This window comes from Phocoena sinus, chromosome 9 (genome assembly GCF_008692025.1).
Source record: "Phocoena sinus isolate mPhoSin1 chromosome 9, mPhoSin1.pri, whole genome shotgun sequence".
NCBI classification, from domain to species: domain Eukaryota; kingdom Metazoa; phylum Chordata; class Mammalia; order Artiodactyla; family Phocoenidae; genus Phocoena; species Phocoena sinus.
Window position 1 is genome coordinate 14,552,733 of NC_045771.1, and position 23,248 is coordinate 14,575,980.

Below are 23,248 nucleotides of genomic sequence, written 5' to 3' on the forward strand. Positions count from 1 at the left end.
CGGAGGCTCAGCACTGCTATCTCTGGAGACAACTCTGCTGACCATTCATTATTGCTCGTGAATACTGAGGATTAACTTGTATGTACAGTAACAGCTTATACATCAGTGAAGGCAATTTAAAACACAAGACAGTTGAAAACAGCTTACTTTTCCTGAATCAAGAAATCCCGCTGAAATGGGACATAATTGTGTGCGGATTACTTTGACATTGGGGTGCCGCTAATGCTCTTCAGAAATACACTTTGCTCTATATCCTTTCCAAATTACTCATCATTTTAAAAAATAACATAATTTGACTTTCAAGTGCAAAAATAGAATATGAGTCACAAGCCTCTGTGCTAAAAAATAACCGATTTGTATGTATGATTTTAGTAAGACAAACTGTAAAAATAGGTGACTGTACAGTATGGACACCATTTTCATGGCCTAGAAAAGAAAGAGGTATTTACATGTAGTAACTCTTTGATCATACTTTTTAAGAAATATAAGGATGTTGGTTTCACTTGTACAACAGAAAAGGGTAGTCTTGATTGGAGTGGATTAAGGTAGTGAAAATGTGGTGCAGTGACGCAGAATCAAGACCGAAGAGAAAAGAACAGAATCTCCACGTATGAGAACTCCACAGAGCCAAGGGCCTTCAGTTATTTTTACCGGTTAGTTATAAACGATAGTGGGGAAGAACTGATAATCCTGTTCTTCTCTAATGAGGACAGAGTCATCAGTGATCTTCACATGGTGTGATTCAGTTCATGGATTTAAGAAATTAAAGTTGTTACTCCTCAACCGAAAGTCCCAATGAACTTATGTATAGATAAATATATGTGTACAGATATACACACGCAGATGAATACATGCACGACTGTCCTCAGGAAGAGAGATTAGTGTGCATTCTGACTTCTCTCCTGGTACGGGAAGGAAAACAAAGGCAGCTTCCCAAAGGAAAGTTCCTATAGATTAGCAAGACTTCTTTTTTCTAAATTAAATAAAAGCAAGAGGTATGCTACACTGGAACAACTCAAGAATTGGGTAAGTTTCCCTAGTTAAAAAACCAAACAAACTTTAATCAAACATACTCAATTCAAGTCAAACCTATCTGCACCATCCCAATATCCTTCCAAAATATCCACCAGGGTTGATACAACATTCTTATTTGCTTTACCGGTAAACTAAATTCTTAGAGGCAAGTAATTATATCAATGATTCCTTTGAAATAATCCTTTCCTCTTACTGTAACAAGTTCTTAGAACTAAAGTTTTCAGTTATTAACTTTTTTTTTTTTTTTTTTTGCTATAACCAAGCCAATGTGACTCTGAAGTCAAAATATAGGCTTACAGATCTAAAGAGATCTGTGTTAATTTATTCACAGTCCTAAAGCTATTTGGAACTTCTGCTCATGAAAGTAAAAAAAGGGCCTGGTTAACACCCTTATCTGAGTAAACGTAACAGGATGATTTGTAGTGAAAACATATGCAAGGAATCTTGCTACTACCAATCTGATGCTGGTTTTTTTAGGTTACTCTGTTATTGTTAATGGATCAAGCTTACACTATTCTTGAGTACAGTCTGAAAACATTCAGAAGCCTAAATAGGAAGAAAAAAGAGAGACTAGAACAATGATGAGGTGAAAAAAAAAACAAACAAAATGTATCCAAACATAACCATAAATTTCTCCCTTGGGGCTTCCCTCGTGGTGCAGTGGTTGAGAGTCCGCCTGCCGATGCAGGGGACACGGGTTCGTGCCCCGGTCTGGGAGGGTCCCACATGCCGCAGAGCGGCTGGGCCCGTGAGCCATGGCCGTTGAGCCTGCGCGTCGGGAGCCTGTGCTCCGCAGTGGGAGGGGCCACAACGGTGAGAGGCTCACATACCGCAAAAAAAAAAAAAAAAAAAAAAAAAATCTCCCTTAACGTCCTTTGTTGAATATGCTATTTGCATGAGGAAGCTGTAATAATGGAGTCTTATTATATGCAGGTTTACTCACATATCAATACTCTGAGTAAATATTAGTAAAGCTTTAAAATCCCAAATGCTCCAAATCAATTTCACTACACTGGATATAGGGAGTAAAAATACACTATGATTGTTATAAAAATAATCCCCTGTACACATAATGATCCTAATTTAATTCTTCCCTTTAAAATACCATCTTCAAAATTCAAAAAAAAATACATATATGCCATTTGAATGACCAATGAAGAGGCATTGTAATGCACACTTATACCTGTTTATATCAATAGTTAATAATCACCTGAAATACCACTAGCTAAAAGAACAGAAGACGTTGTGAACCTGAGGTGATGTTGGGGGAAATTCAAAGTTCATACTGGCAGGCCTGCAAAGGCTAAGTGGACCAAAGCCACAGCCCTATATCAAAGATCCCCATTTTTCAAGAGGAAAATGTGAACACAGTCACGTTTTAACATCAAGAATGGAAATAAGAATTAACCAGTCAATACCAGATGCACAGATCACCTGAAGAAGAGAGTTAAGTACCTGCTTCTGAATGGAAGATGTAATTGACCCTTTTACAAAAAGGGAACATCTAAGTTTTGTCTGTTAAGAGCAACGGGCTCAATTTTTTGACTTAAAAATGTAATATATATCACTGTGCTAAAATGACTTTCCTGAAGCATCTTCAGTCCACTGACTTACATAGGAGTTGCTACACACTGGAGTAGATTCAAGTTTGTTCAGGATTTGTGAGGGTACATGATTTATACTCAGCTACTGTCTGTATCAGACACAGGGTCATTAACTTTTTTTGTGGCAAATTTGCTGCACAGTCCACCCAGACATGATCATTACTCCTGACAAACTGGCCTAATTTCAGATATATTGTCTTTTATTATGCAATTATGTCTACAAGTATTCAGATCCAACCCCCAGGATGGATGGAGTTTACCCAAATCCTCAATTTCCTTCTTCCTCCCCCGGGAAAAATCAAATTTGTATTTCTGTGGGTTTGACAACTGAGTCTCTTTCAAGTCAGTTAATATGGTAACTTTGTCTTTCTTTAGAAGAGACCAAAGGTCACTAACTTTGCACGAAAGCATTTCTTCCTCCTGCACCTGGCTTTACTCAAGTAATGTTTTCTTTTCTTTTTCCTCCTCACCACAGTGCTTGGGACGAGAGAATGTAAACATCGACAGAACAGCAGCCCTATGACCACATGAGTACTTTTCCATCAGGTAGATTCCATCAGCCAGCCGAGTGTGTCATCTCCTTTGCTTGCTGGAAGTCACTGAGATTTCCGTGGTAATTTAGTGTCCCCTTTACTTTGGCCTCCATCTGAGAAAAGAGATGTTTAATTGGTATGGGTCGGTATGTAATAAAAAATAAAAACAAAGCAAAAAGAACAATTAACTTTTAATTTTCACGTGGATGATGACATTGCTAAAAAGATAACCTTTAGTACCTTACATGTTATATAGCAGTATAGAGGTTGAGAACATAAAGGAGATAAAAACTCAACAAGAATGATCCTCTTATCTCAAATGACTGGTTTAATTGGTTTTCAGTGTCCTACAAATACTATTTCAACAAGTATTTATTATCTCCCTCACTGTCAATTGTGTCAAATGCTGTGAGGATTATAAAGAAACATAAGAGACATAATCCCCCTCCTTCAAGGGACCTAACACATTTTTTGATTCCTTTAGAAGACAAGGTCAATTTCATTTTCTTGCAAGTGAGATTAAATTTCCTGCCATGACACAGCATTTAATAACTCTCAATTATTTATGTAAATGATTGGACCACACTGGTAGTGAAAACTCCAGCTGAGTCTTTGTTTTAGTCCTAACCTGGCAAAAGTTGTAAAAGGTAGGAAAGTTTGCTACTGGGAACAATGGTTTCTTAGTTTTACATATGGCTATGTAACTTTTACTGGGAAAATGCTGATCACTCAAGTTAAACTGGACATGAGTAGGGCCCAGTGACCTCTAGAGACAACAGAATATACAGAAAATCTCTAATAGATCATTCATCGCCTTAGCAAGGAAAATTAAGGCCCCACCAGGCCTGAGAGAAAAAGAGGGAGGCACAAAGGGCAGAAATACACAGGTGTAAAGGAACAAATTATTGCATTCAGTAACAATCCTAAGGCTGGAGGAGACCCCAAAAGTCACAATGCTAAGTCCACTCGTGTGAAACCTAAGTTACTCGGGTGAAACATAAGCAAAACAAAAAAACTGCCTCCACTGAAGAAAAGATGTATTAATGAAACAAGACAATTATTTCAAAAGCTGTATAAACAGAATACTATTAAAATGAACTTGGTGACAACATCTAAGGAACTGACTTTTCCATTTATAATGTGGTATTATACCCCTGCATTTGTAGACAGAAATGATTTGACTTGAGGCATAATTAAATTCATAAAATGGCAGAGTGGGATTTTGCTCAAAGAAGCTTTGGTTAATTACCAAAATAAAATACTCATATTAACTGGACTGTGAAATTCTTTAGACCAGGGTTTGGCAACTATGGCCTGTGGGCCAAATATGGTCTGCCACCTCTTTTTATGAATAAAGTTTTATTGGAACCCAGCCACACTCATGCTACATATTGTCTATGACTGTTTTCCTACTGCAATGGCAGCGTGGAGTAGTTGTGATAGACTATGTGGACTACAAAGCCTAAATTATTTACTATTTGCAGCTTTATAGAAAACGTTTACTGACCCCAGTCTTTAGATAAGGTCAGAAAATTAACATTAACTGAGCTCTTACTATGCACCAGGTACCATGCTAGAAGCTTTAATTTTTTTTTTTTTTTTTTTGCGGTACGCGGGCCTCTCACTGTTGTGGCCTCTCCCGTCGCGGAGCACAGGCTCCAGACGCGCAGGCTCAGCGGCCATGGCTCACGGGCCCAGCCACTCCGCGGCATGTGGGATCTTCCCGGACCGGGGCACGAACCCGTGTCCCCTGCATCGGCAGGCGGACTCTCAACCCCTGCGCCACCAGGGAAGCCCTAAATAAATATTTTTGTTAAATTCTCATAAGAAGCCTATTAAAAACATCTTGTTGTCCTCAGTTTACAAGCAAGGGAAGTGAAGGTCAAACAAGATAGACTTGCTCAAAGCGGCAGTCCTAGAATTCAAAAATCCCAGCCTGATTCTCAAATTTAGTGTCTCATACTTTAAAATGTTTTTACAATGAAAAATTATAAACTTTTAAATTTCAATTACTTGGAAAATACCGACAGTCTTATTTCCTTTCTCCCTCTGGAACAGTGGTGCTGGCCAGAAAACAAGATAATGTACCTACACTTGGAATATTGGGGTCATGTTGAACCATAAGAATCCCAGGTGTCTAATTCCTTGCAGGTTTCTACCGGTCTGCCCTCAAACATACAGCTCTAAGCTGGACTCATCCTACCAAGCTGTCATCAATACCCAGGGTGGAACTGCCTTAGTCACAGGGCAATTTTCCTTAAGCACTTAAACCTAATCAAGAAGCCCAGGAAGATCAGGACTGTTGACACTTGTGCCTACTTTGTGGTCCCCCATTTGCACAACTGTGGTTTTGTATTCATTCTCTCAAGGGAGAGTCTGGGGCAGCTTACCACTTAGGTGTTTTAGAGGATTAATTACAACCTATTGCCTCAAGATTGTTCTAAAGCTCCCATTTCCACATTGTGGTCAACTGTAAACTTGTTCAACAATAATTTTAAATGCAGTGGCCAAAAAGAATAGTGAGGCCCCAGTCAACTTCCAAAGTTAAGAGAGCAGCCGAGCGGCTCACAGATCCTGAAAATGGCCTTCAGAACAGTATCAGCGTTCTATGGGGGTCAACTGCTGGTGAGGGCAAGAATCTGGAGGCCAGTGTTGTGTCCAGTGTCCACTACCCAATTTCAGATTTCAGAGCGATCTAGTTGGGCTGCAAATATATAACGTGTACAGTTTAAAATCACGTTAATTTAATCACGGCTAAGAGGCAGAGAAGTTTAATAGTTAAGAATACAGGCCACGGAGTCAGACTTCCTGGGTTTGTATCTCAGATTAAACACTTACTACCCTATCATCCTGGGCAAGTTGCTTACCTCTGATTCAGTTTCCTGATCTGTAAAATGGGGATTGTTATCTCATTCACAGGTTTGTTGTAAGGATTAAATTAGCTAATACATGTAAGTAGTCACAAGACTGTCCACTTAGTAAGCTTTCAATAAAGGTCAACTATGATTAATTACCGGACAGGACTTTTGTACACTGTCCTATGAATTCTATCCTTTGTCATCATTTCCATATAACAAACACCTTCGAAAAGGCTCTCTGCACATGTAATAAAAGATCTCCTCTACCTATTTCCTTTCTGTAAGGTGTTTGTTGCCAATAAGGATTCAGTCACATGAAAATTAGTTTTTCCAATCTTTGTCATTCCCTCACATGGTTTTCAGAAAAGACTTAAAATATATATTTGTAAATTTGTATAAATAATAAAGAGAGGAAGAAACAGGTGGCTTTCTTACCATTAAATGTTTGCTGTAAATGTGTAGGCAGAGGTGAGTGGGAAAGTGTTGCTGCATGCTGAGCTCCTGGCTGTAAACCCTTTAGTAAATCTGAGAGGAAAACAGACTTGTCAGTAATCTTCTTAAAACTAAGATTTGAGCCCTCTTAGATAAAAAATGAAAATAGTTTATCTAATGCAAGCACAGACCTTGACTTCTTAAACTAGAGCACATACATTAAAAAATATTTACATGTATAAATATAAATGTGTATGCAAATAACCCAGCAAATCTGACTCCCTCTTATAAATTTCATTAAGATAGAAATGTGGAATAGATAGTTCACTTACAAACTATAAAAAAATTTCAGAGTCCAGTAATTTGACTTATTTTATATATATAGATGAAATAAACTGCATTTCTTTTTAAAAAATTCTATAATTTTCACTAACTCCAACTGGACTACTCTCAATTAGTATAAATTTGTGAAGTTTCCTGTTCTATCAAACTAGGTAGCCAAGTAAATAAAAGAGCCGCACTTACTCTGAGTTAGGCTATGGTGGAAAGCGGCTGAGGTAGATCCCGAGGTGGCTGTCACTCCAGCTGTGTCCGTTCCAAAGCCAAGTAGCTCCAAGGGAAACTGGAAGGGCATGGTCACTGGAACAAGGCCACCCAGCATCCCAAAAGGAGTCACATTTTGATTTGTTACAGACAAAGGTGATGTCATGAGAGTCAGAGGTGAGGCATTAGCCAATAATGATGCTCCTGCTGTGGACTGCAGAAACCAGGGGTCAAAATACATAAGAAATCAAGTCTTTAACCTGAATTGATTTATTGTACTTAATATCCTCATGGACACGAGACTATGTCTTACATCTGCTCTAACGGAAACTTTCGGAGACAGAACTGAAGACTGAAGCATAAATGACATTTCAAAGAGTGACCAATACTGGCTTTGGAAATACTTCTACTCAGCTCTTCATCACCAGTTTAGATTTCTTAACTGTTACTGCAATGCCTATATTAACGCCCATTCACTCTCTTAATCAACTCATTTCTAACCTTAGATTTCCATGTTTGCTCTTAGCCCCTAGATCTGACACTGGTACTTTATTCCATAAAATTTCAATTTGGTCTCTGAAAATGCTCTGTAATTTTACTGTTTGCCTTACAGTCTTTTCCGACACAATACCTGCAGCTGTTGTTCTAGACTATTACTCTCTCAGATCCCCCAACTTGATACCCTGTACTTTCATCATAACAGCCATCCTGTGTCCTCCTCATCATTAGCCTTACCTGCCTCTTCGTCAGAAGCTGAACACCTGACCTATGCCACGAATCCCACCCATGCAGAACTTTCTGTGACAAATGTCAAGCACTGCACCTTTTCCGTATTTCCTCTGCCTTGGCAAATATAGAGTCCTCTTACATGGTTTTACAACCACGCTGTTATTCCTGGCTCTTCCCCAACCCCTAGCAAAAACCTGACTTATGGATCTTCCTTTTATTATCAAACTTGCTGAATGACAGCCTCCTTTTTCCACATTATCTAGCCTCTCGTTAACCCCTGAAAGAGGTTTCCAATTCCACTACTTTTTTGTACTTAGACTCCTAAGGCAAAAGGTAAATTAGAGAGTGTTTTGACACTCCCGGACCTGGGCTGTGACGCCATGTTTGTGTTTAGAAATACGCTAGCACTCATGAGCTCTCATGGACAAATTACTTAAATATACTCTAGTAAGCTAATTTAATTCTTTGAACACTTTTCTATAAAGCAATTAAATATTTTTTTCCCATTTTGACTTTTTTTATGTGTACTTATCAACAAAGATTATAATCAAAATTTCGCAGTATCAGACATTATCTACTATAGTTCTGCAATTTTGTAGCCTTATTTTATCAACTCAAAATTTCTGCGGTACAAAACTTTACAGTTCTAAATTTGGTCAAGAAAACTGAATTCTCTGAATATTTGTTAATCAATAATAAGCATGAGCTATGGTCAGTTTTACTTTGTATGTTGATTATTTCTACCAGTAAGTATTATTAATTAAGGGCTAATCATTTTATTTCTTAGTTAATGTATGAGAACAAGGTAGGTGATTTTCCCATGCAAAAATGCCACGTTACATCATATGTTTATACACGTAATGGTCCACAGCACTGCTGAACAAAAAAAATGAAGAACATCCTCCAAAAGCTTTCTATTCTGGTTTTTCCACGAGTTCTCCAATAGCCTTCCCTTATCTCCTTTATTTATCTCTCAGATTTATACCTATAGTTCTGACCTCTCATCTCAGTTTCAATCCTGTTTAGCTAACAGTTTAGTGAAGAATTCCACTTGGATATCTAACACTCGCCAACTTGGCATGTCCAGAACTGAACTCATCATCTGCTACAATCACTTCCTTCTCGTATATGTTAAACGCTAGGATCAGTAGTTTCATTCTTTGCCACCACTCTGGCTTGAAACCTTAGTTTTTTTTTTTTTTTGAAACCTTAGTTTTTAAGCATCATGAAATGAAGAACAAGATGAGCTCGCAGTCAACATATCTTTTTTTTTTTTTTTTTAATCGCAACTTCCTCCCACACTTAAGTACAAATCTTTATCACTTTACGCTTGGACTTGACTATTTTTCTTACTTGCCAGTCTTTCCCCTCTACTGTGCCCACCATGATACACAAAATGGGTGATTTAGGAAAGAATTACTAAGTTAGAAACAACAATGCTTCTGAAGCAAAAAAAGGATCCAGCATCAATTTGAGAATTAACAAGGGTTCTTTCTTTTTAATCGTAATTCTATTTTAGTCTCAGGATAATATGGGGAACACACTCCAAGGCCATGTGCCCCAAGTGGAGCCCCCCTAGTGAGGAACATGAAACACTGCTAATAAGGAGAACTCTTCTATGCTTTTCTGGAGGAGGCTAATGGAAGCATTAAACTGACAGAAAATGCAAATTAGGGCAACTTTCACAATTAAGTAACGTGTTAGCAATAAAAAATGGCACCACGCCGTAACTATCTAACATTCCGTACTTTTAAAAACCTTCCAGAACCACTTTTGTTTATAAAGCTAAAGTGAAACACCAGATTACCTAAGTATCTAAGTTTCTCTCATAGAAGGTAGAGACCTTCCAGAAGTGGGATATCCCACTGTTGATACCATTTGGAAGCACACAGGAGAAGCTGTCAACATGCAGTAGGCAATTAGTTCGGGATAATGCCCCATAATCAAAAATAGTTTCCATGGCCTCCACATTTCATTCCTAGGGGAAAATATGAATGGGCACCTTGCTCTTCCTGCGGTGGGTATTACATTTTTCTTTTGACGACGTGTTTCATTTTGGTGAGTACATCTGCCCCCCACTCTCTACAACACCCAGAGTGATCTTTTGAAATATAAATCAGACCATACCACTCCCCTCCAACAGCTTCCCACTGAACAGAAGTAAAAGCCCAAGCCCTTATTGTAGCCCACAAGGTCCTCCATCACATGGTTTGGAGTTGATCTGTGATCTCCTCACCTCCCCATCCTTCCCTGCTGTCTAGCCATGCAGGCCTGCAGGTCGTCAGGCTCTCTCCTATCTCAGCGTCTTCACATCTACCATCCCCCTCTTGCCTGGGCTGTTCGCTCTTCTCTCCAAACGGCTGGCTCCTGCTCATTCAATTCTCAGCTCTAATGTTGCCTCGTCAAAGAGGCCTTCTCCATCTCCCTGATCCATGTTAGTAGCAATCACACTTTAGCATATTACTGTTTTATTTTACTTTTATAGCGCTTAAAGTATTTTTAAATACTTGTGTTTTGCTTATCTTCCTACCTAGAATATACGCCCCCATGAGAGGAGGGATCCTGATTCACCCCATTTCCCCAGCACCTAGAAGAGTGCCTGGCACACATTAAACATTTAGTAAACATTTGCTTAGTGAATTATTTTGGGAATTATAAAGTGGCAAAGACAGGATTCACAGAAAATCAATAAGCTGAAGGGCAAGAAAGAACAGGAAAGCCTTGAGTGGCAAGTTAATAAAAAGCAGGTAGATAATAATGTGAACCCAGAAAAACTTTAACTTTTGTTAACCTTAGGACCTGTCATTTTCACATCTGCAAACAGCTAAAGATGTCTTTCAGAAAGGAGTGGAATAGTTTATAGGCATAGATAGGAAACCTGTTTTTAGTGTTGGCCAGCTAGAAGGATAGGATCTAGAGGCCACAAGGTAGCTGATAAGACTTCAGTGAGATGCTATGTTAAAAAAAAGATCCTTAGGTTGGCCAAAAGTTAGAAATAACCTTATTCAATTACTGATCTTTTCCTCAGTCAAACCAATAAGAAAGACAAAAAGGATCCGATGTGAAGGCAGGAACACTAAGGTCTCCAAATCAGAAAGCCATTCGGAGAGGAAGAAAACCAGGGAGGAAGTAGTTATATTTTAGAAACACAAATTTTGCCACATAGTTTCCTTGCCAACAAACCAATTGGTAAACAACAAACCAAGTTGTTCTTCAGGGATAAATGATCAAATATAGGAAGGTTTCCAGGAAAAAAAAAGAACTGATAGATTCTAGAGATGACAAAAGACAGAGGGAGATTTAACTTTAAATTCAAAGAAAACAAAGCAAGTGGAAAAAAAGCAATTTTTAACTACAGGAAAAAAGTCCAAAATTTATAATTGAAACCACAGTTAATGACACTTAGCTCAACAGAGACAATATTTTACATAGTCACAGATTTAACCAAAAGTTGTAATTTTAGTCTTTGAAGAAAATGGGAAGGTAAAAGTGAGCTAAAAGCCTTATTTATCACAATGAGAAGCTGAAAGATAATACTAAAATAAATAGTCTTCCATTCATTCTTATTTTTTGAAAACAATTTTTAAAAACACAAGAGAAAAAGCTAAGAGAGTTAACAGTAGTTGACACTAGGAAGGAGGATCTGGGGCACGGAACTGCCATTTCGGTTATAATCCTCTCACATACTCCTGTGATCAAATTAAAGATTGATTTCAAAAACACTCAACATTTTAATAAAGATAATAAAACAAGAATGTGGACTAACTCCTAGACCTTAGTTATAACTTAAATTTTAACATACAATCCCTAATCGGTTTTTTTAAATTTCTGATAAAAGCAAAATCATATAGATAAAACATCTATTTATCCTAGATTTCAGTTAATGAAGTATCAGTTAATTGAATTTTGTTCTATATTAGAATTCTAGAATTCATTCATTCCTAAGCCTACTTTAGTAAAGGCAGAGTGATGATTTGGGTTTTAAGTGTATATTGAATACCAACACTTAGCTTGTACTGAGTAGCAGAGACCCTCTACAGATACCAAGGGAAACGTATTTCATTAGATGTTCCTATTCCACATAAATAAGAGGCAGTACAAAGTTAGAGCACTTTCTTAGACAACAGAATTTCAGAAATCAATAAAAGTCATATTTTCAAAGAATAACTGAGAAGCTAAGAGATAACATCATAAAATGTTATATTTTTTTAAAGCTTCTTATGAAACAGAATATTACGTAAAATCCACTTTCTTGAAGAGTCTAAAAAAGTTATCAGGAAAGTATCAACACTGGTGGGATGATGGGTGGCTTTTCTTTTCTTTTTTTCTGAATTTTACCTACTGCGAACATGGATTATGTTTCAGGGGAAGGGAAAAAAAGTTAAAGAAACCAAATCAGTAAAGTGAAGACAAATCTGAGAAAGCCTCAGAATACAAAGAAGTGGCAGATAGATGGAAACAATAACAGAGAAGATGATATGAAAGGCAGAGAGATGGAATATATGAGTGCTAGAGAGTTCTCAAAAAACCTAGGCCAATGGATCAGAAAACATAATAGAACAAAATATTCTTGAGCTGAAAAAATGGGCAGGTCTGAGATTGAAAGATGTTACCATTTTTCTAGGTACACAATTAATGAAAACTAGATAAACCTAGCCATTACCTGGGAACACTTGATTTTCAAGAAACAAGAGAAAATGTGATTAGCATTTAGGCAGAGAAAACACATTACTTATAAGGGAACAAAAAGTCAGAATTGCCTCATACTCTTTTATAACCTTAATTAGTAAGTAAGGGTCAGTGGAGCAGTATTTACAAAACTTGGAGTTAGTGACCCAAGAGTCTTTATCAACTCAAGTGTGGCAGCACAGAAATTATCAGGTATGCAAGAGCTAAAGTAAAACAGCTTTCACATTAGCCTTCTTGAAAAGATTCCTTGAATTAGGTACTCCTGCTAAATGAGAGATAAATTTAAATTAAAAACTCACAAATGGGAAAAGTGTGGTATAAATGGATTACTGACACTAACTTGACAGAGAATTATATATGAATAACTAAAATTTGTGCAAAATAAAAATTTTATTCGAAAAGATAAATGGTTAGAGGAAAAAATAATATGAATGTCTAAATTTTATTAAATAAAAGATTATGGGGCTTCCCTGGTGGCGCAGGGGTTGAGAGTCCGCCTGCCGATGCAGGGGACACAGGTTCATGCCCTGGTCCGGGAAGACCCCACATGCCACGGTGCACCTGGGCCCGTGAGCCATGGCCACTGAGCCTGCGCGTCTGGAGCCTGTGCTCCGCAACGGGAGAGGCCACACTGTGAGAGGCCCGTGTACCACAAAAAAAAAAAAAAAAAAATTATGAAAGTTGGAAGGAGAAAGGGGACTAGGATGGGGAAAAGAAGAGACATGTGAAGGTATGTTAAAATCATAAGTGACTATTTTGTTCTGGACTTTGATAAGGTACAGTTTTAAATATGCATTTTAGTTGTGTTTTTAAAAAATTTTGAAAGTAAGCATGTAATAAAAAAAAATCCACATCCCAACAAAAATTTCATTCCCAGGTGTCTCCATCACTGTGATGTCAACATCCATAAGTTATAAGTCATCATAAACAACTGATGATATTATAATAAAGTCATTAAATTGACTCACAAGAGAAATTACACCATCTTACACTTTATCATGTGAACGTATCTAACATACATACCTGCACACTGGCTGTTACCACTGACGACCCTGAGGCAGAGGATGGTCTATGTGGAGTAGACAACGGTTTAGTAGCACCCTGTGTTCCACTTCCTGTTCCCCCAGATAGACTAGTCCTATTAGCTCCGCTTGAGTTAAGGTTGCTACCTCTGCTGGCCGGTACATTCATTGCAATTCCACTCAAGCTATTCTTGCCGACAGTTCCAGTGGATGATGAGTTTGTTAGCTTTGGAGGGGCCTGAAGATTTTTTGTAGATGCAAGGCCTGAAGTGCGATTAGAGGGCAATAAATTCAAGGTGGGAGACTGTCTGCTGATGTTTATTCCACTGGGCTGTTTATGGACTGGGTTGTTACTGCTCGAGTGGCTACTCTGGGCCACTAGTGCATTTGGACTGGAAGAACTTGGGGATACAGTAGGTTTGGGAGTTGGGTTGGATTTAGAAATAAGTTTAGTTGATACTGAAGGCTTAGCTGACTGAGAGGGCTTGGGTGAGGCAGAAGGCTTAGGTGAGGGCAAGGGTTTAGGAGACGTGGCAGGTTTCGGAGATGCGGCAAGTTTTGGGGATGCAGCCATTGAGAAGGGAGATTTGAAACCCTGCGTGGAGATTTGTGACACCATTGCCTTGGCTAAATAGTTACTGGAGGTAGTGGTGCTAGGTACTGTCCTAGAAACCAGGGAGTGGGACCCTTGAGAACCATTTCCAGGTGGGGGAGTAGATAAGGGAAGGCGGTACATAAGTGGCTTATCTGAAGACTTAATAAGTGGGGATGAACAGGAAAGTTGGGGATTATTACTTAATTTCACCACTGGATTGGTCTGTGATTTACTAATAGTTGCTTGTAATGGAGACACATAGTTCTGTTGGACAGCTGAATGCTGGTGCACCTTTGTTACTTGTGTTAACGAAGAAGCATCTTGGGCCTCTGATGTTCCCAGAGCGTGAGAGGAGGCAGCAACTTGGGCTTGGGAAGAAGAGGAGACATGGGTCTGTGAAGAGGAAGAAGCATGAATCTGGCTTGACCTCTGTAGTCCTTGTTGAAGTAGCCTGGCTGGCAAAGGTTCTAAGGAAACTTTAGGGTTCTGAATTGAAGAACCAGCAATAAGGCCTGAAGAGATGCCAGTATGAGCTAAATCCTGGGGTTTCTTTGGTCCTGGCCCTGTGTGGCCAGCAATGAGACTTGATGAATGTGCGGTCTGAGTGGAATCTAGTTTTTTGGGAGTAGCCAGTGGCAGTTTACTCATGATACTTGCTAATTTTTCCTCTCTCAGTCCTGGACGAGGTTTTGCAGTTGGCATACTTATCCTTGAGCCAGATGGAGGGCCCTTGTTCCCGTTGTTGATAACAGCTAAAGCTTCAGAAACAAGATCCAGTGCAGGTGGATGAAAAGAAAGTTCTTCATCTAGTGAGTCATCAAGGCAGATCGTCTCCTGGGCCGGTGTAGAGCTAGAACTGGTGGAGGCCACAGCAGATGTGCTAGAGCTCGTTGAAGGGCCACCAACTGAAGCCACCAAGGATGCAGGAGTTTTCTGGTCCTTTTTTGGACTACACTCCTAGCATAAACAGCATTATGTTGGAAAAACAAAAACGATTAATCAAAAATTACAAAGTATTAGATTTTAAAGGACAAAGGAATTCTCATAATTAAAATTCTACTAGAAATCTTATTTAGAGACTGTAAAAACCAAAATAATTTTCCAGAGGGTAGAGCTCCTAACTGAACTGTCCTCAAAAGCCAAAGTAACTGATGTACTGCACACAGCTGCCACGTCTTAGTAAGCCATTCTAAGAAGGCTTAAGACCAAGCCAAAGGAACATTCATATACTAGGTCTATTACTAATGAAACCTCCTCTCCCCTCACCCACCTCTATCAGATCTTCAGATACTATTCTGAATCCATTTGTTCAGAGACTCTTCTCTTTTTATCCTCCTTATACCTAGGAGAACTTCTGCCTTTATCTTTTTTATTTGTATTTTTAAAATTATTTGGCCGCACCGTGCAGCATGCAGGATCTTAGTTCCTCGACCAGGGATTGATCCCGAGCCCCCTGCAGTGGAAGTGCAGAGTCTTAACCGCTGGACCGCCAGGGAAATAGAATCTTAAGGTAGAATCTTAAGATTCTACCCAGGGACTTCCCTGGTGGCACAGTGGTTAGGAATCCGCTTGCCAATGCAGGGGACATGCGTTTGAGCTCTGGTCTGGAAGGATCCCACATGCCAGGGAGCAACTAAGTCCGTGAGCCACAACTCCTGAGCCTGCGCTCTAGAGCCCACGAGCCACAACTACTGAGCCCATGTGCCACGACTACTGAAGCCCGCAAGCCTACAGCCCGTGCTCTGCAACAAGAGAAGCCACTGCAATGAGAAGCCTGTGCACCGCCACGCAGAGTAGCCCCCGCTCGCCGCAACTAGAGAAATCCCGCGCACAGCAAAAAAGACCCAACGCAGCCAAAAATTTAAAAAATAAATAATAAAAATAAATTAATTATATATAAAAATGATTCTACCCATCTCGTATAGTATGGTTTGCTACGATACTGGCCCTCACTCTCTGCTTCCTTGCATTTCGGCCTCTTTGTATGCCTGTCCTACAGCTACCCATAGGCAGCGCATAGAGAAACTGGTACATCAAACTGGCAGAAGATTCAATTCAAGCACACTTAAATTACCTTTTCTATTCATTTTGGTAGAAGTCATTTGTAATTTATTCCACACATATTCACTATGAGCAAGGCACTATGCTAAGAAAGCAAGAGCATTAGGAATTAAAACTTGGAATACCTAAAGAGAGAATATTTTCTGTTTTATCAAAAAAAATTAACTTAAAATTCAAGGAAGAGATACGAGAATTAGGGCACAGTTTAAAATATTCAAAGAGCAAAAGAATTTAAAAAATATCTCTCTCGGGCTTCCCTGGTGGCACAGTGGTTGAGAGTCCACCTGCCGACGCAGGGGACGCGGGTTCGGGCCCCGGTCCGGGAGGATCCCGCATGCCGCGGAGCGGCTGGGCCCGTGAGCCATGGCCGCTGAGCCTGCGTGTCCGGAGCCTGTGCTCCGCAACAGGAGAGGCCACAACAGTGAGAGGCCCGCATACCGCTAAAAAAAAAAAAAAAAGTATCCTTCTCTTAAGAAAAATATAAAGTACATGATTCATTTTATATTTAAGATTAAGAAGAAATAAAACTACATAAAAATCTTTTCAAAGTTTCTTCAATTAGTTTCCTAAAAACAGACAAATCCAAATAAACCCAAACCCTTATATTATACATTAATTTACGCCATGACAGCACTTCCTCTAACTACAGTAGGGAAAGCATGGAGAGAAAGGGTCTTTACCACCTACTTTCTAAGGCATTAGAGTAAATAAGAATAATAAATTCTTATTTCTGTTAAGAATGCCACTACACTCTTTCTTAGCAATTTCTCTAAACTTCTATTCTAAAAAGCCGTGATTGAAAACCTCAATACCTTTTAAAAGTCTGTAGCGTAACTACATTAAGATCAAAATTGTCTGCTAAGATGAACAGCTAATGCAGATGAGACATGACTGCACTGACATGCCAACCAATCACATGATTAGTGAAAGCTGCATTACTATAAAAAGTACAGAAACTGAGAGTGGAGGAGTGTATCAAAATAATACTGGGAGTGTTACCAGTATAAAATTGCCATTTTAAGTAACTTTCTTTTAATTTTTCTTTAATATTTTTTTCTTTACAAAAATAACAGTAAATCCAGCCAAGAGAGTACTGTGTAGATTTATATTGGTAAATTGTTCAGGATATATATTTGAGCCGAAAAAGCAGGTTATTCCATTTATATAAAATCTTAATTCAATCTGGATAAATGAATGACTGGATGGGCAGATGGATAGATGGTTAGATGGATGGATGAATGGGTGGAAGGAAAGAAGGAAGGGAGGCAGGGACAGACAGCCAGAAGAAGGGAGGGCAGATGTGTACCAGAAAGTTAGGAGCTTTTTATTCTGTGTGAGCAGAAATTTCTGGATACTTTTACTTTCCTCCTTCTTATTTTTCTGTATTGTTTGCATTTTCTCCTGCAAGCATTTCCTTATATTACCTTTATAACTGAAATAGGTATTTAAAGGTCAGCAGGGCAGGAAAAAACCATATCTGCAATACAGTTTTTCCATTTGGGGAAAAGGAAAGGGTAATTTAATCACAAAGAAAGGAACAAAACATAATTCCCCTGTACCATCCCAGCACACCCATTATTAGAATTCTGGTAAATTAACCATATGTTTAAATAGATGTATCAAAATTTAACCAACCCTTTATGGTGGGTATTAGGAGTTTAAAAATAAAGTCAAATGTCAAAACAAAGCATGAAGTCAATAGATTTAATGAAATACTGGCTCCATATTATTTGGATTAGAAGACAAAGCAGGTTAACTAAGAAAAAGACTATTTAATCTGTGTTCAAAGAGCCTCTAATACAATAAATTAAGAAGTAGCAAATGTTGACCTTCTGGCCCTAATCTCACAAGCAAAGAAACTCTATTCAAAGAGATGAAGGCTATGGGAAAAGTCTAAAGCCTACAAGTTGTGGGCTTTCATTATAATTTTAATTTCAAATGATTATAGTTTTCACTTCTAGAGGTTATGCTTGGTTCAACTCTGCTTTGTCTACTTTGATCGGATATCTTTTGTCCCCCCTTCTACTTTTTTAAATATTAAAAAACTTAAGTTACTTTATGTTCTAAATCTAATAAATCCATCACTTGCCCTTCTTAGGGATCTAATTCTGTTGGCTGTTTCCGCTGACTCACTCACAGTAACTTATTTCCTCACGTATTCTGTATTTTCAGATTGTAAACTCATGTTTGACACAGTATATATGTGATAAGCCTTTGAGGCCTGGGAGGAAGGTACATTATTAAAGAGTGAATGTGATTTGCCAGTGCCCTGGGTTAATACTAATCTAACAACTTTAAGTTATTTTCATAGCTTGAGGTTTTCCCAGTTCATGCAGGTTGTGTAAATTAAACTCCTAATCCAGAGAAAAATTTCAGGGAGGATTTCTTCTCCTAATCCAGAACCCAGGCCAAGATACACAAATTTCTTAGTCTTTCCGCTGGTGAATGGATTTCTTTTCCAGTTCTTTCTTTTACTAACAATGTTATCCTTTGAGAGTCCCAGGTTTATGGAGAGTTTCATTCCAATTTCCAACCTATTTAAGTCTAAGAAAATCTTATCTGCTGTGCTCTGAGAAGGTGATAGAAATCAGCAAAGGCACCTAAAGGCAACTAAAGTTTCAGTGACAGATTAACACTCTGGCAGCTTCTTCTTTGTTCTGAGCCTTAGGAATTTCTCTTACATATTTATTATATGTGCAACCTCAGCGATGCTTCTGAGAGATATTTGTCATATTTTATTCAACATTTCTAAGTAGTAATAAGCCTTACAATTTAACTAATGTATACAAATTTCCCACTGCCACAAAGTCATCTCTTCTCCCAAATACAATGGTTTTAGGATTTTTACAATGTTTGAAAACACCCATCTTAAGAGTATGGTACCTAAAATACATGTGAAATACCACATAACCTTTTCATCATAAGGATGTATTTCAACAGTCACCAATTATCACTAATTAAAGATTTGGTTCATTACTTACCTTCACTTTGGGTTTAGGTGCAGGAATCACCTTTTTCTTTGCCCTAAAAGATTAAAAAGGAGTCTATTTCAGGAGCAGTTAAATCACTCATTAGGAAATTGTAACATATAATCTTATAATTATATGGGTAAATAATTTCTTCTATTTGGGAAGTTCTCTGAAGGAACTATATATAAGTTATGTAAGTGCTCAGTTTATATGTGAATATACAGCAACATGTTCCCCAATTTCAATTAACTAGAATAAAGGCCAAACCATTAGTAAAATGTGAAATGTGGATGATAGTTTTTTAAAAATTTAAATGTAAATACTCAAAAAAAAAATTTAAAATAACTCAAAACAGGCTAACAAAGCTGCCTAAGGAGACTTATTTTAAAGAATTGGTAAGAATTTGTAATTATTTATAGAATAAGAGCTTCAAGGAACTTTTTTTTTTTTTTCAAGGAACTTTAAACTCAAATTAAACCATGCTAAGAGGTTGTAAATGAGATACTGTTTAAAAAACAAAACAAAAAATCCTCAAGTTTTTAAAGAAAATTATTTTTAACATAATAATTTAGATAAAAAATTTCAAAATGACAGAAAAAAGGCAATAAAAATACCATGGATCCTTGGAACCTTTGGGAACCAGTGTGGAAAATGTTTGAAGATTAAAAAAGGGTTGAAAAGCTAAAATACCTCACATGTCAGAACATTTCGACTTCACTAAGTTAAAATGCCATCAATTAAATTAACAGGTATCTTGATTACAATCTACAACTTCGTTAAGGCAACAGTAATATTCATGACTTTCAGGCCCATATTATCAAACAGATTCCTACTTTCTGATAGAAAACGAAACATAAAGCCATAATAATGAGGCTACTAAAAAAGAAAAAAAAAACTGAGGTAAAGGATCTATGTAAACACTTGCTTTAGAATTAAAGGAATGAATTATTTATACTTGAATTGTAACGTGATTTTAGAACTATAGGGAAATTAAAGGCCTGAAATATTATTGACACAAATACATATAAAGGCATAAAAAATATACATACCCCCCACCCTGGGGTATCTAAACCACCTGCAACAAAGTAAACCTATAATGTATGAAACAAAACTACTCCAAATTTATACCCAAAACAACAAAACTAGCAAGATCTGAAAACCACACCAACTCAATGCATCTCTGATGGTATACTAACAAAGTGTCCTTCCTAAAAGCTGTAAAAAATTCCACCTACAGGGGGCTTCCCTGGTGGCGCAGTGGTTGAGAGTCCGCCTGCCGATGCAGGGGACACGGGTTCATGCCCCCGTCTGGGAAGATCCCACATGCCGCGGAACGGCTAGGCCCGTGAGCCATGGCCGCTGAGCCTGCGCGTCCAGAGCCTGTGCTCCGCAACGGGAGAGGCCCCAACAGCGAGAGGCCCGCGTATTGCAAAAAAAAAAAAAAAAAAAAAAATTCCACCTACTACAGCTGTATACAAGGAGAGGGGGAATTTTGTAACATTATCCAGATGTTAACCAGATTTCTTAGTGGAATACTGAACTAGAGTGCTCAGTAAATTCTCAGTGACTTGCTAATTTTATATTTTATTAACCCTTAATACTACACTTCTAGGCAATAGAGAAGTAGCCTTAAGTTGTAGGTAAAAATAAAATCCTTGTCAAATTAACCAGTATTCACCCAAAAATGTAACCACAGAAAAAACTTGCCTTTTCACTAGAGACCTTAAGTTGTAGGTAAAAATAAAATCCTTGTCAAATTAACCAGTATTCACCCAAAAATGTAACCACAGAAAAAACTTGCCTTTTCACTAGAGACCCTTGCCTTTTCACTAATTAATTCTAAATTAATTATTTAGTAATTATCACTAATGAAAGATTCAGTTTTGGACAGAGGGAAGGACATGAAGAGTATGTTAATTTTGTAGAATAAAACACTGCAAGGCAAGGCTAAGTAGGATATATACAGAACTGTCTTGGAAAGCATGAGGATAACAGATTACCTTTGTAGATGGTCGTTAAGAGGGAAAGAAAAAAGTATACAAAACAACTGGAGGGCAGATCCTCCAGGAACAAAGGAAACCACCAGAGCCTTCCTGTTTACATGGTTTCTCACTACCAGATCTCAGGCCAATATGTTACATTATGGATTCAAGTTTTTAGAGGCTAGCCTGAGAAGTTCTTTAATAGATAAATATGTCCTGAGGTCTACAGAGTCAACAGTTTAAACAATTTTTAAAAACAAAAAAGCAGTGGTAAGACAGAGATTGTATAAATGTATGTTTAAGTTCTATTTTACCTAGCATTTAATAAATGGTATTTTTGTTTACTAAATATCATAATGTGAATAAATATAAATGAAGAAATCTGGAGTCTGCATTTACTCACGGAGCAGAAGTAAGATGATTATGTACACTCCGACTTTCCTTAAAAAGCATTCTGGAAAAATTAAAAGGACACAATTATTTTTCCACAGCAGATAATAACATGATAATCACTTTGTCATTTTAATCATTTAATATTCAATAGGCTACTATTTGCTTTTTTACCAAATAAAGACTTATAATGGTACAGTAAATTCAATAATCTATTTTATGGGAAATGTTATATTACCTCTTTATTTAAATCTTTTAACAGATTTCTGTTGATTTAAGATGAATACTTCAGGATGACAGGTTGAGACAGCCAAGTCTATTAATTTTAACATTCTTTACTTAACTCTTTAAACTGGGCTACACTTAGTTTTAGAGATACCACTCTACATTGACTATTTTCAATAGCACTAAGGCTGTGCCTCTTTTTCTACACTCTAAATCTTGTACTCACTTATCTTCATGATACCCATATAAAGTTCCCCTTCCAAAGTTCAAAACTTTCTTCCCCCCTCCCCTTTTCTCTTATTAGGAAATTCACGTGCAAAAAAGAAAAAGTGGTCGGTTAAAAAAAAAAAAAATCACCTTTATGTGTATCTCTATGTCCATGTGACTAACTGTTTTGTCTTTTAAGTGAGTGAAGCTTTCACAGCAGACATCATCTGAGATGACTGTAAAGAATGTTAAACACACTAGGTTCTTAGGAAAATGAATGTCATATGTGTGTGTATATGTCTTTAATAACAGCAATAAAAAAGTAAAATAAAATCTAGGATGTCATATTTCTTACCTTGCCTGCATCCAGCCCTTAGGCCACAATGGTTTCACCTCTGTCTCCATAAAGGATTTAAGATAATCCTCAGCAGACTGGCTTTTATTTGGCTCTAACTCATAGCATCCCAATTTGATCTCAACAAGGTTACATAACAAAGTTCTAAACAGATTAAAAATATATATTTATATATAAATCTGACTGCAAAATTGTAGAAAATTAAGCTTGAAACAGATTTTTTAAAAGCACACAAATCTGACAGCAATAATAAAGACTATTATCTGAAGAATTCAGAAGATGACATGAAGATAGATAATTTCTAACATATATCATTTGGTGTACTATAGCCAAATTTCCAATATGAGATAATTTCCTTTGATACCTTTAATCCAGGCACCAAAGATTAAAAGGGATAGTCCTACAACTAAACCCTCCACTTGGAGTACAGAAATACTGGTAAGAAAGATGACTGGTTATATAAATATATTTAGTACTTCACCTCTGAAACCAGTATGACTTACTCAATAATAAGATTAACTTATAAAAAGTACTATAGGTAAATAAAAGTGATAGAACTCTAAGGATATTAGAACCAAATTAATTTTCTCTTGAATAAATGTTTCCTACACACTAACTTTTGGTTGCTTCTATCTAGTTTTCCATTTACCATCGATTCTTTTTATGAGAAACCTTACTTCTGCATCAGCTATTTGGTTAAAAGTGAAGGTTTTGGTTAAATCTTACCTAATGGTGTCATCCCAGTGGAATTTCTTCCTTGGTCCTATGACACGTTTCCCTGGTTTCTCATCATCATCTTCCTCAGATCCATTTTTTTCTCGTTCTTCATCTGTTTGAAACCTAAAAATGAAAACTATTTTATGAAGCAAAGTTTCAACCCAACACTGCCTATAATATGCTCCTTAGATACTTGTTGAATTGCTTAATTGAATGTTAACTCAAAAGACAGGGTAAATGAGGAGTCTACCTTTCCACATAATACTTTGAAGTTGAAGTGCATTATAAAGCGCTCTAGTAAA

At 37.5% G+C, this 23,248-nt stretch overlaps 1 protein-coding gene across 4 annotated transcripts in view; it reads right to left on the reverse strand.

The window, feature by feature from the left end:
* UBN2 (ubinuclein 2) overlaps window positions 1–23,248 on the reverse strand; it is an 87,694-nt gene that overhangs the window by 17,517 nt on the left and 46,929 nt on the right. For 2 of the 4 annotated variants that reach the window (XM_032642837.1, XM_032642836.1), the window contains exons 10-17: window positions 22,956–23,069; window positions 22,230–22,373; window positions 21,456–21,506; window positions 19,083–19,125; window positions 13,447–14,997; window positions 6,988–7,219; window positions 6,466–6,555; window positions 1,795–3,285 (exon numbers count right to left, since the gene is read on the reverse strand). In XM_032642837.1, coding sequence (XP_032498728.1) covers window positions 3,236–3,285; window positions 6,466–6,555; window positions 6,988–7,219; window positions 13,447–14,997; window positions 19,083–19,125; window positions 21,456–21,506; window positions 22,230–22,373; window positions 22,956–23,069 — 2,275 coding nt within the window. In that variant the 3' untranslated portion in view covers window positions 1,795–3,235. Of the gene's footprint in view, window positions 1–1,794; window positions 3,286–6,465; window positions 6,556–6,987; window positions 7,220–13,446; window positions 14,998–19,082; window positions 19,126–21,455; window positions 21,507–22,229; window positions 22,374–22,955; window positions 23,070–23,248 lie in introns of those variants that run through there. The other 2 variants (XM_032642838.1, XM_032642839.1) reach the window with 2 other exon arrangements.